At 55.2% G+C, this 19,412-nt stretch overlaps 2 protein-coding genes across 2 annotated transcripts; both read left to right on the top strand.

Moving 5' to 3' along the window:
- Window positions 1–583: 583 nt before the first annotated feature.
- On the top strand, window positions 584–2,420 carry LOC137455575 (C-signal-like). The gene is made up of 6 exons (XM_068166544.1): window positions 584–772; window positions 964–1,015; window positions 1,260–1,447; window positions 1,600–1,758; window positions 1,873–1,992; window positions 2,229–2,420. The coding sequence occupies exons 1-6, from the start codon at window positions 626–628 to the stop codon at window positions 2,340–2,342; spliced, it is 780 nt and encodes a 259-aa protein (XP_068022645.1). The 5' UTR covers window positions 584–625; the 3' UTR covers window positions 2,343–2,420.
- Window positions 2,421–16,198: 13,778 nt separating this feature from the next.
- LOC137455599 (C-signal-like) lies at window positions 16,199–18,144 on the top strand. Its single transcript, XM_068166580.1, has 6 exons — window positions 16,199–16,468; window positions 16,719–16,770; window positions 16,984–17,171; window positions 17,325–17,483; window positions 17,598–17,717; window positions 17,951–18,144. Exons 1-6 carry the CDS (start codon window positions 16,322–16,324, stop codon window positions 18,062–18,064), a joined length of 780 nt encoding a protein of 259 aa, XP_068022681.1. The 5' UTR covers window positions 16,199–16,321; the 3' UTR covers window positions 18,065–18,144.
- Window positions 18,145–19,412: the final 1,268 nt, after the last annotated feature.

Below are 19,412 nucleotides of genomic sequence, written 5' to 3'. Positions count from 1 at the left end.
CTGGACATGTTCAAGTGTTTCGATGTCCTTCTTAATCTGAGGGGCCCAGAACTGGACACAGTAAGCTGAACCACTAAGCCATTGCCCTCAGCACCACACCTCCACTGCCCTGAATCATTTCCAGGGATGAAGACTCCATCTGTGCAGCCTGTTCCAGTTCTTGACAACCTTTAAGGAGAAGAAATTTTTCCTCATGTCCAACCCAAACCTCCCATGGTACAACCTGAGGCCATTTCCTCTCATCCTTTTAGTGACAGTACAATGAGCAATGGTTTGAAACTGGTCCAGCAGGAAACCCTGGGAAACACCACTGGTGCCCAACAGTCTCGGAACTCTGCAGCCATGCACCTTGTCACCATGTCCCAGGCAGCATGGAAGAGGCAGCACTGTGCCAGCAGCACCTGAGGTGTGGATGTAGCAGAGAAACCCAAGGGAGATTTGCTGTTTGGTAATCTGGGTTGGCACCCGGCCCATTTCTTTGTCTAAAGAGCTGGGGAGGTGGTGCCAGGAGCCAAGTTTTGTTTTTGCAAGCCCTGTGTGGGTGGGGTGGCCATGGCCATGCTATAAAGAAGCACCAGGGAGCTGAGCACACAGCAGCAGCTGGGGCAGAGGAAGCAGCAGCAGCATGGGAGAACTTCGCATCCACTCCGTGCTGGTGACTGGTGCCAACCGGGGCATCGGCCTGGGCTTCATCCAGCACTTCCTGGGGATGCCAAGCCCACCCAAGTGGGTCTTTGCGGGGTGCAGGGACCCCAAGGGGCAGCGAGCACAGGTGAGGCTGGGCTGGGATTCACTGGGCAGGGCTGGGGATGGCAGCTGAGCACTCATGGCACAGGGCAGCTGGGCTGGGCTGGCTGTGGGACCAGCCGGGCAGGGGCTGTGTGGAGGGGACAGTGGTACATGGGAGGAGCCTCTGCACAGCCCCTGCTGCCTCTGTGTGCCCACACAGTTTCCTCTCTGCAGGAGCTACAGAACCTGGCCTCCAAGCACCCCAACCTGGTCATCATCCCTCTTGGTAGGTGCCCCACGGTGGGGGTGCCTTGATTTGGTTCCTCTGCCAACGCATGGGCGTGGTACACAGCCTGGGAGCCCTGTGCCAGGAGGGAGCTGTGCCAACAGGCAGGTGCCTGCAGGGACACCAGGCACTGCCATCCCTTCTGCCTGTGGCCAGCCCCAAGAGAACATCCCCAAAGGGTCACATAGGACCCCATGGCACCAGGGGGCTGTGGGCTCTGACCTGCCCTGTGTTGGCTCTGCAGAAGTCTCCAAGCCTGCCAGCATCAAGGCAGCTGCAGCCACAGTTGAGAAGCACCTGGGGGGCTCGGGGCTGACCCTGCTCATCAACAATGCTGGGATTGTCAGGAATGCTAATCTTGATGATGAGACCCTGGAGAATATGACAGAGATCTACACCACCAACACCATTGGACCCCTGCTGATGGGCCAGGTGAGAGCCTCACCCAAGCTGGGCTGTCCCAGTGGAGCGTAAAGTACAGGTGGGAGGGGGTCCTGCCTCTGCCTCAGGTTGTGGAGCTGCAGCCTGGAGCTCAGGAGCCTGTGGGGCTGCTTTTTGCCTCCATCTCCTCTTCTCTTCCCCAGGCATTCCTACCCTTGCTGAAGAAGGCTGCCCAGGGGAGCCCAGGCTCAGCACTGAGCTGCAGCAAGGCAGCCATCGTCAACATCTCCAGCTCTGGTGGCTGCATTTCTGCTCCTGAAATTTTTGATCTGATGCAGATTGTCTCCTACCGCTGCAGCAAGGTACCCCCAGGCCATGCTGAGCACAGATTTGCTGCCCCTGCCCTGGCAATCTGGATATGGCCCCCTGCAGCCAGCCTTGCCCTGCCTCCAGCAGCCTCTCCTGTGTCCCCACAGGCTGCTCTCAACATGCTGACCAAGTGCCAGTCCCTGGGGTACAGGGAGCACGGCATCCTCTGTGTTGCTCTGCACCCTGGCTGGGTGCAAACCGACTTGGGGAGTGCTGGAGGGCACCAGGTATGAGCTTCACCATGGCAGTGTCCTCAGTGCTGCTGCTCTGGGCCCCTGCCTGCAACCTCCTTGCCTGATCCTGGGTTCCTGGTGGCCCAGTCCCCTGGGCTCCTGCTGGGCCTCAAGAATGGGCGTGGCACCTTCTTCTCAGCCCAGGGGGCTCCTTCCCCTGGCCGCAGCTGTGCCAGGGCAGCCCTGAGCCTGGCCTGGGCATGAGCTGACTGTGCCCCTCTGCCCCACAGCCCCCCTTGACAGCGGATGACAGCGTGCGAGGGATGCTGAAGGTGCTCTCCTCCCTCTCCGAGAAGGACACCGGCAGCTTCCTGGACTGGGAAGGGAAGGTGGTGCCCTGGTGAGATGCCAGCCCAGCCTGCTGGCAGCGGAGCCCTGGCTGCTGCTCCCTGGGCCAACACTGCAATAAACCTCTGCCTGCAAGCCACAACCTCTGTGTCCTGTTCTGCCCTGCCCTTGCCTGGCTCCAGAGCCCCCACGGCCATGGGCACAGGGAAGCAGGCTTCAGAGCTGTTCATGTGGTGGGGCCTGGTCCTGCTGACCCTTCCCTGCACAGCACAGGACCTTCTCTGTCCCCATGACTGATCACAGGATGTTAGGGGCTGGAAGGGACCTCTGGAGATCTTGCATTCCAACCCCCCTGCCAGGGCAGGACCACAGAATCCAGCACAGGTCACAAGGAACACATCCAGACAGGGCTGGAAAGTCTCCAGAGAAGGAGACTCCACAACCTCTCTGGGCAGCCTATTCCAGTGCATCTTGCTGAGCTGTACTTTCCATCCATTGCCCCTTGTCCTATCCCAGGGCACAAGTGAGCAGAGGCTGTCCTTGCCCTTTCCCGACCCTCAGGCCTCATATATTGATAAACATTGATCAGATCCCTTCTAAGCCTTCTGCTCTCCACACTAAACAGCCCCAGAGCTCTCAGCCTCTCCTCACCAGGCAGTGCTGCAGCCCCTTCAGCATCCTTATAGCCTTCCCTTGGACTCTCCAGCAGATCCCTGTCCTCCTGAACTGGGGAGCCCAGAGCTGGATGCAATATTCCAGGTGGGGCCTCAGTAGGGCAGAGTAGAGGGGGAGGAGCAGCTCCCTGGCCCTGCTGGACACACTCTGCTGAATGCCCCCCAGGATCTCCTTGGCCTTCTTGGCTACCAGAGCACATTTCTGTCCCATGGAGATCTTGTTCTGCACCAGGACTCTCAGGTCCTTCTCCACAGGGCTGCTCTCCAGCAGATAACCTCCAAATGCTGCAGGGGTCTGCCTGCTGGGCCTGGGGGCCAGAAGGACCTGGAGGAGGCTGAGGGGCTCCCAGAGGTGGCCGACAAGTGGCGATGTGCAACCTCAGACCGCGCTCAGCCCTACACCGCCTCTGCCACGGCCGCAGCCCAAGCACCCCATCCCGGGCCGGCGCCCCTGGCAAAGCTGAGCTGCGGACAGATGCCAGCCCCATGCTGAGTCCCAGCAGCCACGGCCTCCTGAGTGTCGGCCAACTCCACGCCTGTGACAGCTCTGCAGAACCCAGGATGGTCTCTGGGGGAACAGTCCCCACAGGGGCTGTGCTGGGACAGGCTGCAGGATGGCTCTGCAAGCTCCCACAGCTCCTCACCAGGGGCTGGGTTCACCTCATGCTGTTTCCTTGGGACCTGTCTTCCTCCCAAAGCCCTCCTGGCCCCACTGGCATTTGGGATCAAGGAAGCTCATCTGCATGGCACAGCAAGGCTGTGGTGACTCAGCTGGGGAAGCTGGAGGACACTCAAGATGGGGATCAAGAACCTCCTGGTCCTGTGGCCACAGAACAAGGAGGCTCCAGGATATGCAGCACTGGGGCTGAGCCAGGACTGGAGAAGCTGGGCTTTTGGCAGCAGCTTAACTCCTGATTGACATCCAGTTGTACCTTTCCTGTGACTAACTTTATACTCTTGAGAACAGAATTAAGACTCATCCGCAATGAAGTGCCTAAAAGGGTTTATTAGACAGGCTGGCAGTGCAGATACAGCAGGCAGGCATGTAGGTATGGCAGGTAACAACCGCACATTCCCCCAGCAGACAGCTCCGAATCAGTCAGTTTCCCAGGCAGACTTTTACAGTTCCACACTTGCTGCCAAGCAGCAGCCACCTGCCCGGATTGGTCACAGAGGGCACAACCAAAGCCATCTCCAGGGCTTCAAACCTGTCCCTGTCCCCAGGTATTTCTGCCGCCTTCACTGCTAGGGAGTCCGCAGGGTCCACTAGGCTTTTGGCAGCACCATTTGAACCAGCTCTGAAGAACTGGATCCCCATGTGGGGCTTGAAGGCAGGGAGGGAAGGACAAATGCTGCAAGTGTGGCCAGCAGGCACAAATTCACCAACCCAGGGACACCTACCCAGCTTCACAAGAACCAGGTTTGGGTGTCTGGATGCCAGATCTCTCAGCCCCTACAAAAGAGACATGAAACAATCAGTGTGAGGTGGAGGTGATGCCAAGCATCATCCTGGGCCACCAGCAGTGGTCCACCTGGAGGGAAACATCTCCCAGCTGTTACTCAGCTCTTGAGAATGGTTGGACTGGGCACCTGCCTAGACCCTCAGGCTTCTTCTAGGCTCCACAAAGCAATGTACTCAGAGAGTGGCAGGGCCACAACTGCAACGTGGCCACACTCTCAAAGGGCTTACGTGGACACCCCAGGTGGAGCCATGGCAAGGGAGGAGACCAAACTGTCAAGAACCAGCTCACCTGGGAAATTATTCAGACTGGCCAGGGATATGTCCAGGAGTGTCTCCCTGAGGTTGCTGAAGTGAGATGGAGGAGCAGTGGCTGCCAGTGCCAAGGTCAGACCTGATGCTGGGTCCTGGTTGGAGCTCACTCCCAGGACCCACTCTGCTCTGGACACTACGTCTTGCCCACCCCAGGGACCCACACTTGGCACATTTGCTGTGATTGTTTTCAGCAAGCATGGAGGCTTCAGAAGCCCTTTCCAAAAAGTCAATGTTCAGCCTTAACGTTCCCAGCAGCTCCTTGCTCTCAGATTTCTCCAGCTCCAGCAGATTTCAGACAGGAGAAGCCAAAGCAGCAGGTTGGATGTGTCCAAAATGATGCTTTAGCAGCTGAAACCCTCAGGGAATGCTGCAGGAGAGATGCAGGTTGGTGGCTTCTTGTGAGGGGATCTGTCCTACCAGCATGAAGCAGAAGAGCTGCTGGCACTGGCTGTGGTCCGCCTGCAGTTATCTGTGGTCTTCCCCACCAGGCCTCATGATCCTGCATTCCCTCTAGGCACAGGAAATGATGGAAAAGTCCATCTAAATGCTTTGTGATGACCATCAGATGGTTCTCCTCCCCTGTTTTGCCCAGATGTTGGCCTCAACTGCCTCACCTCATGCCAGTGTGAGACCAGGCTCAGCCCTGCCCAGCATCTGCTCCAGGGGGATTGCTGTAGCTCCTGGAGTGGCACCAGCCTGCTGGAAGGTCACTCTGCCCTCAGTCTCCTGTGGTCATGGACTTCAGCAGCAGCACCCTGCAGATGCTGCTCTCACCCTAGCACAGCTGGCCAAGGCTTGTTGATGGTTGAGAGCAATGCTCAGGGACCACCCTGGGGGGGAACTGCATGCACCATGCAAGTCCATGGGGCCAGACAGGATCCATCCTAGGGTGCTGAGAGAGCTGGCAGATGAGCTGGCCAAGCCACTCTCCATCATTTTCGTCTCGGTTGGATGAGCCAGGGATTATAGGCCTTCAGCCTGACCTCAGTGCCTGGCAAGATCATGGAACAGGTCATCTTGAGTGCAATCACACAGCACTTCCAGGATGGCCAAGGGATCAGGCCCAGCCAGCATGGAGTTAGGAAGGGCAGGTCCTGCCTGACCAACCTGATCTCTTTCTATGATCAGGTGACTCCCAGGTGGATGTGGGGCAGGCTGTGGATGTGGTCTACCTGGACTTCAGCAAGGCCTTTGACACTGTCCCCCACAGCAAACTCCTGGCCAAGCTGGCAGCTCGTGGCTTGGACAGTGGCCCTCTGCATTGGGTTAGAAACTGGCTGGAGGGCCGAGCCCAGAGAGTGGTGGTGAATAGTGCCACATCCAGCTGACAGCCAGGCTCTAGTGGTGTCCCCCAGGGATCAGTGCTGGGCCCCATCCTGTTCAGTATCTTTATTGACGATCTGGATGAGGGCATTGAGTCCATCATCAGTAAATTTGTGGATGACACCAAGCTGGGGGCAGGTGTTGATCTGCTGGAGGGCAGAGGGGCTTTGCAGAGGGACCTTGACAAGCTGAGCAGATGGGCAGAGTCCAACAGCATGAGATTGAACACATCCAAGTGCCAGGTTCTGCACATTGGCCACAACAACCCCATACAGTGCTACAGGCTGGGGTCAGAGTGGCTGAGAGCAGCCAGGCAGAATGGGACCTGTGGCTACTGGTTGACAGCTGGTTGAACATGAGCCAGCAGTGTGCCCAGGTGGCCAAGAAGGCCAATGGCATCCTGGCCTGTACCAGGAACAGTGTGGCCAGCAGGAGCAGGGAGGTCATTCTCACCGTGTACACAGCACGCGTTAGGCCACACCTTGAGTCCTGTGTCCAGTTCTGGGCTCCTCAGTTTAGGAAGGAGGTTGAGATGCCGGAACGTGTCCAGAGGAGGGCAACAAAGCTGGGGAGGGGTTTGGAGCACAGTCCTGTGAGAAGAAGCTGACAGAGCTGGGGTTGCTTAGCTTGGAGGAGTCTCAGGGGAGACCTTATTGCTCACTACAGCTACCTGAAGGGAGGTTGTAGCCAGCTGGGGGTTGGTCTCTTCTCCCAGGCAACCAGCACCCGAACAAGAGGACACAGTTTTAAGCAGTGCCAGGGGAGGTTTAGGCTGGATGATAGGAAGGAATTCTTCATAGAGAGAGTGGTTGACCATTGGAATGGGCTGTCCAGGGACGTGGTAGAGTCACCATCACTAGAGGTGTTTAGGAGACTTAATGGGGTGCTTGGTGCCATAGTTTAGTTTATTAGATGGTGTTGGATGATAGGTTGGACTCGACGATTCAAAGGTCTTTTCCAACCTGGCCTATTCCATTCTATTCTAGGTGGTCACAGATTGCAGAATTTGTATAATTTCTGGTTGAATTCATAGAATCATAGAATCAATAAGGTTGAAAAAGACCTCAAAAATCATCAAGTCCAACCTGTCACCAAAGACCTCATGACTACTAAACCATGGCACCAAGTGCCATGTCCAATCCCCTCTTGAACACCTCCATGGACAGTGACTCCACCACCTCCCTGGGCAGCACATTCCAATGGCCAACAACTCGCTCTGTGAAGAACTTTCTCCTCACCTCCAGCCTAAACTTCCCCTGGCACAGTTTGCAACTGTGTCCTCTTGTTCTGGTGCTGATTACCTGGGAGAAGAGACCAACCCCCTCCTGACTACAACCCCCCTTCAGGTAGTTGTAGAAAGCAATAAGGTCACCCCTGAGCCTCCTCATCTCCAGGCTAAACAACCCCAGCTCCCTCAGCCTCTCCTCATAGGGCTTGTGCTCGAGGCCTCTCCCCAGCCTCGTTGCCCTTCTCTGGACACCTTCAAGTGTCTTAATGTCCTTCTTAAATTGAGGGGCCCAGAACTGGACACAGTACTCAAGGTGTGGCCTAACCAGTGCTGAGTACAGGGGCACAATGACTTCTCTACTTGTTTGATCTAAAATCTTTAGTCGCAAGTATTTCCAAGGTGCTTGGCCTTGCACCTTCTCTGGGGCTATTTCTAACCCATACTTCCTTAATGCTTCTGTTACATCAGGCACAACTGCACTCAGCATATCCTCTGTCAGTGTGCCAATCAAAACATCATGCATATAATGGCAACAATACCTGGTTGAATATTGTGTTCTTATGAGTGGTAACACATGTGCTACATACCATTGAAAAATTGTGGGGCTGTTTTTCATGCCTTGAGGCAATACAGTCTACTGATACCTCTGACTGAGTTCACTATTATTAGTCATAGGGACTGTGAAGGCAAATTTTGGAGTGTCACCAGGATGCAGTGGGATCATAAAGAAACAATCCTTCAAATCAGATATCCCGTATTTCAGGGATCCTTGCTGGTGAGGGCACTCCAGGCTGCAAAGAACCCGTACGTTCCAGTACATTATTTACTTGTCTCAAGTCATGAAGCAGCCTCCACTTTCCTGGCTTTTTTCTTAATTACAAAGACTGGGGTATTCTATGGGCTGTAAGATGGTTCTAAATGACCTTGTTGCAGCTGTTCCTTTATCAACTCTTTGAGGGGTCTGAGTTTTTTATTGGGTATGGACCACTGATCCACCCACACAGGGGTCAATGTTAGGCACCGTAATGGGACAATAGGCTTACATGTGCCCTCAATTACAGCAGCCCCTACTGAAAATCCTGGGCATTGGTAGTAATGTGCACCACCCACATACTTAAGACGTCCCAGTCCCATAGATTCAAAGCCACCACAACTATGTAAGGATGACAGTAGCCACTGGCCCCTCTGGGCTTACCACCTGGACAGGGAGCACACCTTGTTGTCTGGCTGTTGTGCCACCAACTCCTGCCACAGCAGCTGCTGTGGACATCATTGGCCAGGACCAAGGCCACTGCATGGATGATATGATTGTAACATCCACACCTGTATCAATCATCCCCTTAACTGTCACCTCTTTAGGGTGTTCACCCTCTGCTCTGAGGATACACGTCATTGTTGGCCTAGCGTTCGGAATAATCTGTGCCCAAAAGACTTCAGGTTTCCCTGTAGAACCAAAACTTCATGTTCCCCTCTCCTGGGCTTCAGCTGCCAGGACCTGTGTGTCAAAGGCACTTAGCTGTGTGATTTGGCTCCCTGTGGGGATAGTTACTGGAGGGGAAGGCATCCAGTCCACATCATGGCAGAGATCTGTCCTTGGTAATCAGAATCTATCACCCCAGAGAGCACAAAAACTCCTTGTAATGTAATGCTAGATCTTCCGAACAGTAAGGCACTTAGAGCATGTCCCAAAGGGACATGTGCTCTCAGTGGCACTTTATGCACCTTTTCATCCGTTATGGTGACTGAAGTGTCTGTGATGACATCCACTCTGGCGCTACCACTGGTTTCTGCTCACAATTGAGCCCTAAGCCTGAAAGAGGCAGTGGGGAGGCGACAAAATTAATAGATGAGGGGCGAGCAACTGATGTCATTTACCTGGACCTGAGCAAAGCCTTCGACACTGTCCCGCACCACATCCTGGTCTCCAAACTGGTGACACATGGGTTTGATGGGTGGACCACTAGATGGATAAGGAACTGGCTTGATGGCCGTACCCAAAGAGTGGCTGTCAATGGCTCCATGTCCCAGGGGAGGCCAGTGACAAGCGGAGTCCCTCAGGGATCAGTCCTGGGACCTGTCTTGTTCAACATCTTTGTGGGTGCCATGGACAGTGGCATTGAGTGCACCATCAGCAAGTTTGCTGATGACACCAAGCTGTGTGGTGCAGCAGACACGCTGGAGGGAAGGGAGGCCATCCAGAGGGACCTTGACAGGCTGGAGAGGTCATGAAGTTCATGGCCAACCTCATGAAGTTCAATAAGAGCAAGTGCAGGGTCCTGCATCTGGGTCGAGGCAATCCCAAGCACATATACAGGCTGGGCAGTGACTGGCTGGAAAGTAGCCCTGAGGAGAGACTTGGGGGTGCTGGTGGACAAAAAGCTCAACATGAGCTCTCAATGTGCACTTGCAGCCTGCAAAGCCAATCAGATCCTGGGCTGCATCAGGAGAAGTGTGGCTAGCAGGTCGAGGGAGGTGATCCTCCCCCTCTACTCAGCCCTGGTGAGACCCCACCTGGAGTACTGTGTCCAGTTCTGGAGCCCCTATTACAAGAGGGATGTGGAGGTGATGGAAGGTGTCCAGAGCAGGGCCAGGAGGATGATCAGAGGGCTGGAGCACCTCTCCTGTGAGGACAGACTGAAGGAGTTGGGGCTGTTCTGTCTGCAGAAGAGAAGGCTCCGAGGTGACCTCATTGTGGCCTTCCAGTATCTGAAGGGGGCCTACAGGAAGGCTGGGGAAGGACTTCTCAGGATCTCAGGTAGTGACTGGACTAGGGGGAATGGAATGAAGCTGGAGGTGGGGAGATTCAGGCTAGATGTGAGGGGGAGGTTCTTCCCCATGAGAGTGGTGAAACCCTGGAATGTGTTGTCCAGGGAGGTGGTTGAGGCCCCGTCCCTGGGGGTGTTTAAGAGCAGGCTGGATGAGGCTCTGGGCAGGCTGATCTAGTGTGGGGTTTCCCTGCCCATGGCAGGGGGGTTGGAACTAGATGATCCTTGTGGTCCCTTCCAACCCTGAATGAAACTATGAAACTATGAAACTATGAAACTATGAAACTTGTTTCTGTGCGCATGCTCCCATCGCACTCCGCTTCCTGTTTCCCGAATTATTTCTCGGGGGAGGGGGCTGTCTTTGGTTATTAAATCTGAAGTGACCACGTTTAGCAAGGTGTCTGTTCTCACCATATCACACACGAGGGCCAGAGTGACATGGGGTCCCATATACATTATTGACACCACCCTTTTGTGGACAATTTTTTTTAATAATGTTCCAGCTGGCCACATATGAAACAAGTTCTTTGTGTACTACCACCAGCGGCAAAAGTTTTTGCCAAAGCCTCCACCTGGTAAGTAGTGATGCCTATTCGATCGCAACCCTTGATCATGTCCACAGGTCAGGGATTGTGTAATGGCAGGAAAATCTTTTTACAGCCCTCATTAGCATTATCTCAAGCCAACTGTAAGATCAAAGCTTCCTGAGCTGGGGAAGGACTTCTCAGGATCTCAGGGAGTGATAGGACTAGGGGGAATGGAATGAAGCTGGAGGTGGGGAGATTCAGGCTAGATGTGAGGAGGAGGTTCTTCACCATGAGAGTGGTGAGACACTGGAGTGGGTTGGCCAGGGAGGTGGTCGAGGCCCCGTCCCTGGAGGTGTTTAAGACCAGGCTGGATGAGGCTCTGGGCAGCCTGATCTAGTGTGGGGTGTCCCTGCCCATGGCAGGGGGGTTGGAACTAGATGATCTTGGTGGTCCCTTCCAACCCTGACTGATACTATGATACTATGATCCTTGTGGTCCCTTCCAACCCTGACTGATACTATGATACTATGATACTATGATTATCTGCCTGCTTCTGAACTGCCTCCTGCAGCCTATCTATAAAGGACAAATACATCTTGTCTGGCTTTTGTCTAATAGTCGTCCACAACTGCTTCAGCAGCCCTGTTTCTGGTACCTTCATGACAACCTGGAGAGCTAGGTCTTTTGCTTGGTGCAAAACAAGAAGGTGTAACCACATTTGCGAGTGTTGGGTAGCTATTGGAGGGTCTCCCATTAACTATGCCGGTCGTGCACCAAATCTTGGGTCATCCTGAGGACACTCAAGATTGGCCATAGCTGCTTTGCCAACCAATTTTTGCCATTGTGCCTCAAACAACTGTTCTCTATTTAAACTTTCTATCACTTTTGCAATCTGTTTGTTTGAGTTGTTATTCCTGTGCATGGTGGGGAGGGGGTCTGCCCCAACCCATTACATTTTGGCGCCCAATGTGGGGCTGGCTGTTGTGCCCACTCTGCAGATCGATTGCAAAAGATGGAGAGTTTAAATTTAGTTCTGGGCGTCGGTTTGGGTTTGGCAGTTGGGGCTCAAGTTTTGTTGACAGGGTGATCGTGTGAGTTCTTGTGGATTGTGGGGGCACACCTGGTGTGCGGCCGGTGGTACGGAGCCCCTCCTGCTGTTTCAAGCAGGGGTGGTTCTCGACCATTGGCATCGGGGTACCGCTTGAGAACGCGGGACCTGCCCTTCCTCCATGGCGGGGAGCAAAGTGGGGGAGGGGCAGTGGCGAGCAGATCAGAGTCAGGTCTGTTCTCGCTGCGGGGATAGAGCCAGCCACTGTGAGCGGGCGAGCCAGCTCCCGAAACCCTGGGGGGCCAACGGGGACTCCAGCTGGAAAGCCGCTTTCAAGGGCTCTGAGAACGCATGTATGGCTTTCGCTGGAGAAGCCGTTTGAGTGCCCGAGGGGTGGAGGTGATTTTGATTCTGTGCTGCGGTGGTAGAGGTGGGTGGAGCCCTGCTGTGCACTGAGCGGTGGTGGCGGCGGCCCCAGCTGTGCGCTCAGAGGAGCGGCGGCGGTGGCCCCAGCTGTGCACTTGGGCTGCAGTAGGGTCGGCTCCAATCTCTTTCCCTGATTTTCGGATGAGTTCTGAAAATGGTGCCGAGCGCCTGGGTTCCACCTCCCTTCTTCTCAGTGAGCTGTGGTGCAGCCCCTCCCTCTTCCGGGGGGGTTGTGCAGCCGGATGCTGTCATGCCTCGGTACGCGAATACCTAGCGGGGGGGTGGAGTGCCTCGGACATGCATCCGTGTGGTTTTGGACCACGGTTGGAAGCGGTTGGTTGCGGCGCCCTGGATGGATTGCAAAAGGCACTCATGGAGGTGGATTGTTCCAACTGGCCTGCCCCGGGGGTGGAGAATATGCCACTGAGTACATATAGGTGAGAATAAAGGCTTGGCTGAGAAGTTGTGAGGCTATTCCAAGTGACCAGGATGTCCAACGAATCCATGGAGAACTTGCACCGCAGGAGAGTGAGCTCTGCATCGCTGGGAGGTTCCATTGGATGAAGGAAGAAGAACTGGAACGGACAGACAATTGAGCCTGAATGAGAGACTGTTTGGGTGGACGCCCAGATGAAGACACAGACTTCGCCGGACATGTCATCAGAAATTTTCTGATTTGATGATGTGTTTGGGTGCAGGGATTATGGTATGAAATAAGGGGTGGCTCCTGTCATAGTTTGGGCTGGGTGCCCTCTGCTACAGGGGTGTTTTCTGTGTCCAGAAGTCCAGCCCAGTGGGTGGACACAGGGAATTATGTATTTCCTACCGTGATCCCTTGCACCACTATAAGTTTCACGGAGGGGTCTGGCACTTCCTCTTTCCTTCCTCTCCGCCACCCGGTAACTGGGGGAAAGATCTCCTGGCCATGGGCCTGGCTAGGCCCAAGGCCACAGGGGGATGGGCAGTCTCAGATCTGGCCAGCTGAGACTAGCCTAGTGGGGGCGGGGGGGAAGGAGGAGCCCTGCGGGTTTTGGGTGCACCCTCAGGTGGGGGTGGGATCTCTCTGGGTCTGTTTTGGGGTCTCTCTTGTCACTGTGTTCCTAGCTTTCTGCACACACTCACTGTTCTCTATTTAAACTTTCCTTCACTTTTGCAATCTGTTTGTCTGAGTCGTTATTTCTGCATGTGGTCGGGAGGGGGTCTGCCCCAACCCATTACAACCTGTGAATGTGCTAATCTGGACATTTCCTGGGGTCCACATGGTCCAGGTAAACACGTCACATGAGAACACATCTGTGACCTGTGTGTGTGCCCCTGGCCATGTTTGGACATACCCCAGTCTATAGGTTAAGCTGTCAGGTGTCTCAGTTACCAACAGGCATTAATTGTCTTTGGGCACCATCCAAGATGGTGGCAATTGGCCTTGTTCTCACCAAGAAGCAACAAGAACCAAATGCTGCCAGAGGTGAAGCTGAAGAGCCTGCCTTAGCAGGCAAACCACACCAGGGCCTTGCAGCTGGCCCAAGGCAGCCAACACTCCAAGAACCCTGCACCAGAGTCACAAAGCAGAAAAGCCCCAAGAGAACTGAATCCCAGCAGAGCTGCACTGCTAGAGCCTGTGAACTGGGCACAAGAGAAGGGAGGCCACTTAGCCCTCTGTGAGCCAAGAACCAGCCACATAGCCCATGAACTGGGAAGAAACTGATGGAATTATGATTACAGACCCCACAAGGATCCCAGACAAAGTAGCCAGCTGTGAGTAAGCAGCCAGCTTGCTACAGAATGCCCCTTGTGGGGAACTGCAGATCATGGCACCTCTATTTCTTGTGCTTCAATTGTTCAAACTGCCTTATATTCCTTGTCTGTGGAAGATGCTGCCCACAACCAAGTAACAGAACCTGAATGCACTTTGCAAATAGGTTACAGCAGTGCCTGAAGACAGCACCCCCAGAAAGATTAAATGTAATGATTAAATGTAGATTTGTAGTTTATTACAGAGATGAGGAAGAAAATCTTGGCACTGTGGGTGGGGAGACACTGGCACAGGTTGCCCAGGGAGGCTGTGATGCCTCCTCCCTGCAAGGCCAGGATGGATGAGGCTCTGCTCTGCTGAGCTGTTTAATTTTCAGCTGTTCCCTGGGATCCCAGATGCACAAAGGACGTTAAAGTCCCATCAGGTGAGCTCAGCACTGTTGCTTCAGCTCCATTGTTCCTGTGGTTCCTGTTTGTCCTCCCCTGAGGAACACAGCCAAAACATCTCCACTGAATAAACAGAGAGCAGGGATGGTGTCAGCCTGGTGAGGGAGGCTGAGGGACACTCAGTACACCTTGCCCTGCATGGCCACAATACTGGTGAGGAGGCAGGGGAACCGTGCCTGGCCTAGCCCTGGGCTGTGCAGGCTGTGGCTGTGTGAGGATCTGCTTCTACTCTGGGTGCTCACACACCCCGTGGTGACAGCCTGGGGCTGAGGACACCTGGCCACACGGGGACACCATCCCAGGCTGCTGTCTTCTCCTCCTCCAAGGATCCCTGGATCCAGTGCTGGCAGGTTGCCATGCCCTCTGTGCCCTGCCCTGCCCATGCCTGGCTCTGGAGGCCCCAGAGCCATGGAAAAGCAGCCTTCAGAGCTGGTTGTGCAGCTCCTGCCTTTCCTTAGAAGGAAGAGCCACAGTGGTGGGGCCTGGTCCTGCTGACCCTTCCCTGCACAGCACCTTCTCTGTCCCCATGATGGCCTTCCCCTCACAGAATGGTTTTTGGTGGAAGAGACCTTTGAGGTCCTCAAGTCCCACTGTGAACCCAGCACTGCCAGGGCACCAGTAAGACACAGCCCTCAGCACCACACCTCCACTCCTCTGAAACTCCACCAGTGCAGGCAGTTTCTGGTGTTGACAACCCTCGAGTTGAAGAAATTTGTCCTCGTGTCCAACTTACACCTCCCGTGGTACAACCTGGGGCCATTCCCTCTCATCCTTTTAGTGACAGGACAATAAGCAATGATTGAAGCCCAGCAGGGAGCCCTAGGGAACACCACTGGTGCCCAGCTTTGCATCCATGCACCTTGTCACCATGGCCTGGGCCATGTTTGCCCTCTATGTAAGTTCAACTCGTGTTGTTATGGTGCGCCCCTAGCAAACCCGCTCTGCGCCCAGCGCTGTTTTGCCTTTGTATTATAATAAACGGGTTGTAAATTTCAGCAGTGAGTTTGTTCCTCACAGCTTCCTCTGCTCCTTGGCCAGGGAGGTTCTGGTGCTGTTTATTAATTGTAAATACTGTAAATACTGTCTATTTGGTACATATTCATTGCATTTCGTTGTAGATTGTAGTCTTGCTTGTAAACACAGCTTCCACTTGCTGCACTGAGCTGGTCTCGCAAGTTGGGGGGAAATTTCAAGCCACCACACTGCTTCCACACTTCTAAGGGCTTTATCCCAAAAGAATCCACATTTTCAGCAGGGGAATCCAATGCCAGCTGGGCCTGGGTTTGTGTATTTTTCTCTTCACCCTTTTCCTTATACCTTTGTAACTTTCCCCCTTACTCAAATGCTAGATGTATTTTCACAGTCTCACAGTATCACTAAGGTTGGAAGAGACTTCGAGGATCATGGAGTCCAACCCATCACCACAGACCCCATGACCAGACCATGGCACCAAGTGCCACATCCAATCCCCTCTTGAACACCTCCAGGGACGGTGACTCCACCACCTCCCTGGGCAGCACATCCCAATGACGAACGACTCTCTCGGTGAAGAACTTCCTCCTCACCTCGAGCCTAAACCTCCCCTGGCACAGCTTGAGACTGTGTCCTCTTGTTCTGGTTAAACTCACCTTTTGTACTTCCAAATTGATTCCAGACTGTTTGTCATTTCACCTCTTCTTTCCACTGCCTAATTTGCTTTTACCCTACCAGGCAAAACAGGGAGAGGAGAGGCAATCTAAATCTATTGCATTTGGGCTTTGGGATGCTGGGAAATCTTAAACTACAACATAAGCTAAGGAATCATGCACTTGGCACATGTCCAGCAGCAGCCCTCACAACAGTGGCTGAACAGTGGATGTGGCAGAGAAAGCCAAAGAGGACTGGCCTCTGATAAAGGTGGGCGGGCACTCAGACAGGACCTCTGTCCTAGAGTCCAAAGAGCTGGGGAGGTGGTGCCAGGACTCAAGTGAGTGCAAACCCTGCATGGGTGGGGTGGCCATGGCCATGCTATAAAGAAGCGTCAGGGAGCTGAGCACACAGCAGCAGCTGGGGCAGAAGCAGTAGCAGCAGCATGGGAGAACTTCGCATCCACTCCGTGCTGGTGACCGGTGCCAACCGGGGCATCGGCCTGGAGTTTGTCCAGCGCTTCCTGGGGATGCCAACCCCACCCAAGTGGGTCTTTGCAGGGTGCAGGGACCCCAAGGGGCAGCGAGCACAGGTGAGGCTGGGCTGGGACACAATGGGCAGGGCTGGGGATGGCAGCTGGGGGACAAGGCAGAGGCTGCAGCAGGGAAGGGGGTTGCAAAGGGCTGGGGGTGCAGCTGGGCACCCATGGCACAGGGCAGCTGGGCTGGACTGGCTGTGGGACCAGCTGGGCAGGGGCTGTGTGGAGGGGACAGTGGTACATGGGAGGAGCCTCTGCACAGCCCCTGCTGCCTCTGTGTGCCCACACAGTTCCCTCTCTGCAGGAGCTACAGAACCTGGCCTCCAAGCACCCCAACCTGGTCATTGTCCCTCTCGGTAGGTGCCCTGCGGTGGGAGTCCCTCACCTTGGCTCCTCTGCACAGTGCCCAGCAGGGAGCTGTGCCAACAGGCAGGTGCCTGCAGGGACACCAGGCACTGCCATCCCTCCTGCCTGTGGCCAGCCCCAAGGAAACATCCCCAAGGGGTCACAGAGGACCTCATGGCAGCAGGGGGCTGTGGGCTCTGACCTTCCCTGTGTTGGCTCTGCAGAAGTCTCCAACCCTGCCAGCATCAAGGCAGCTGCAGCCACAGTCGAGAAGCACCTGGGGGGCTCAGGGCTGAACCTTCTCATCAACAACGCTGGGATTCTCAAGATTAATTCACTTGCAAATGAGACCCTGGAGAACATGACAGAGATCTACACCACCAACACCATTGGACCCCTGCTGATGGGCCAGGTGAGAGCCTCACCCAAGCTGGGCTGTCCCAGTGGAGCATAAAGTACAGGTGGGAGAGGGTCCTGCCTCTGCCTCAGGTTGTGGAGCTGCAGCCTGGAGCTCAGGAGCCTGTGGGGCTGTTTTTTGTGTCCATCTCCTCTTCTCTCCCCCAAGGCATTCCTGCCCTTGCTGAAGAAGGCTGCCCAGGGGAGCCCAGGCTCAGCACTGAGCTGCAGCAAGGCAGCCATTGTCAACATCTCCAGCATTGGTGGCTCCATCACTTCTCAGTTCGCTTGGGATATGATACAGATTGTCTCCTACCGCTGCAGCAAGGTACCCCCAGGCCATGCTGAGCACAGATTTGCTGCCCCTGCCCTGGCAATCTGGATATGGCCCCCTGCAGCCAGCCTTCCTCCACCCCCAGCAGTCTCTCCTGTGTCCCCACAGGCTGCTCTCAACATGCTGACCAAGTGCCAGTCCCTGGGGTACAGGGAGCACGGCATCCTCTGCGTTGCTCTGCACCCTGGCTGGGTGCAAACTGACATGGGGAACGCTGCTGGGCACCAGGTATGAGCCTCACCATGGCAGTGTCCTCAGTGCTGCTGCTCTGGGCCCCTGCTTTGACCTCCCTGCGTGACTCTGGGTTCCTGGTGCCCATTCCCTGGGCTCCTGCTGGGCCCAGTGTCTGGGCCTGGTGCTTTCCCCTCAGCCCAAGGGACTCCTTCCCCTGGCCACAGCTGCCCCAGGGCAGCCCTGAGCCAGGCCTGGGCACGAGCTGACCATGCTCCTCTGCCCCACAGCCTCCTGTGACAGTGGATGCCAGTGTGCAAGGGATGCTGAAGGTGCTCTCCTCCCTCTCCGAGAAGGACACTGGCACCTTCCTGGACTGGGAGGGGAAGGTGTTGCCCTGGTGAGATGCCAGCTCAGCCTGCTGGCAGTGGGACCCTGTGCTGCTTCTCCCTGTGCCAACACCTCAATAAACCTCTGCCTGCAAGCCACAGCCTCTGTGTCCTGCCCTGCCCTTGCCTGGCTCCCCACGGCCATGGACACAGTGAAGCAGCCACTGCCTTCCCTTAGAGAAAGAGCCAGAGTGGTGGGGCCTGGTCCTGCTGACTCTTCCCTGAACAGCATAGGACCTCTCTGTCCCCATCACAGGCTCACAGGATGTTTGGGGTTGGAAAGGACCTCTGGAGGTCTTCCAGTCCAACCCCCCTGACAGAGCAGGGTCAGAGAATCCAGCCTAGGTGGCACAGGAACACATCCAGACAGGGCTGGAAAGTCTTCAGAGACTCCACAACCTCTCTGAGCAGCCTGTTGCAGGGCTCTGTGACCATTACAGTAAAGTAGTACTGGAGTTGACAGGGTCTGGTCTTGGGTGTAAAGACTGAAGCAAAGAAGGTATTCAGCAAGTCTGCCTCCTCTGCATCCCCAGTTCTCAGAGCTTCACCTAGGCAGGACCAAAGGCTGCTCACAGGATCCCCTTGTCGTGGATTCACAGAATGGGTTTGGGTGGAAGAGACCTTTGAGGTGCTCAAGTCCCACAGTGAACCCAGCAGTGCCAGGGCACCGCTAACTCATGGCCCTCAGCACATCTCCACTTCTCTGAAACCCCCCCAGGCATGGAGACCCCACCTGGGCAGCCTGTTCCAGGTCTTGTTGACCCTCAAGGGGAAGATATTATTCCTTATGTCCAACCTAAACCTCTCCCGGAATAAGCTGGGGCCATTTCCTCCCATCCTGTCACTTGCTACCTGGGAGAAGAGACCAACCCCTCTGGATTCCAAACTCCTCTCAGGGAGCTGTAGAGAGCAATGAGGTCTCTCCTCAGCCTCTTCTTCTCCATACCAAACACCCCCACCTGCTCCTCCCCAGCCCTCTTCTCTAGACCCTTCTGCAGCTTTGTTGCCCTTCTCTCGACCTGCTCCAGCCCCTCAGTGTCTTTCTGGGAGTGAGAAGCCCAAAACTGAACCCAGTACTGAAGCTGTGTCCTCTCCAGTGCCCAATACTGGGGATAAACTGGGGACAATCCCTGCCCTGCTCCTGCTGGCCACACCATTGCTGATCCAGGCCAGGCTGCTGGTGGCCTTCTTAGCCACCTGGGCCCACCCTGGCTTACCTTCAGCTGCTGTCACACAGCACCCCCAGGTTCTTTTCTGCTGGGCACTTTCCAGCCACTCTGCCCCAAGCCTGGAGTGTTCCTGGGGCTGTTGTGACCCAAGTGCAGGACCCAGCACATGGCCTTCTTGAATCTCAGATCACTGG

The sequence above is a fragment of the Melanerpes formicivorus genome, unplaced genomic scaffold, assembly GCF_026170545.1.
Source record: "Melanerpes formicivorus ecotype bairdi unplaced genomic scaffold, bMelFor1.0.p_v2 SCAF_102, whole genome shotgun sequence".
Lineage (NCBI taxonomy): Eukaryota > Metazoa > Chordata > Aves > Piciformes > Picidae > Melanerpes > Melanerpes formicivorus.
Note: the sequence above shows the minus strand (reverse complement) of the source record. Positions and strands in the feature narration are given on the sequence as shown.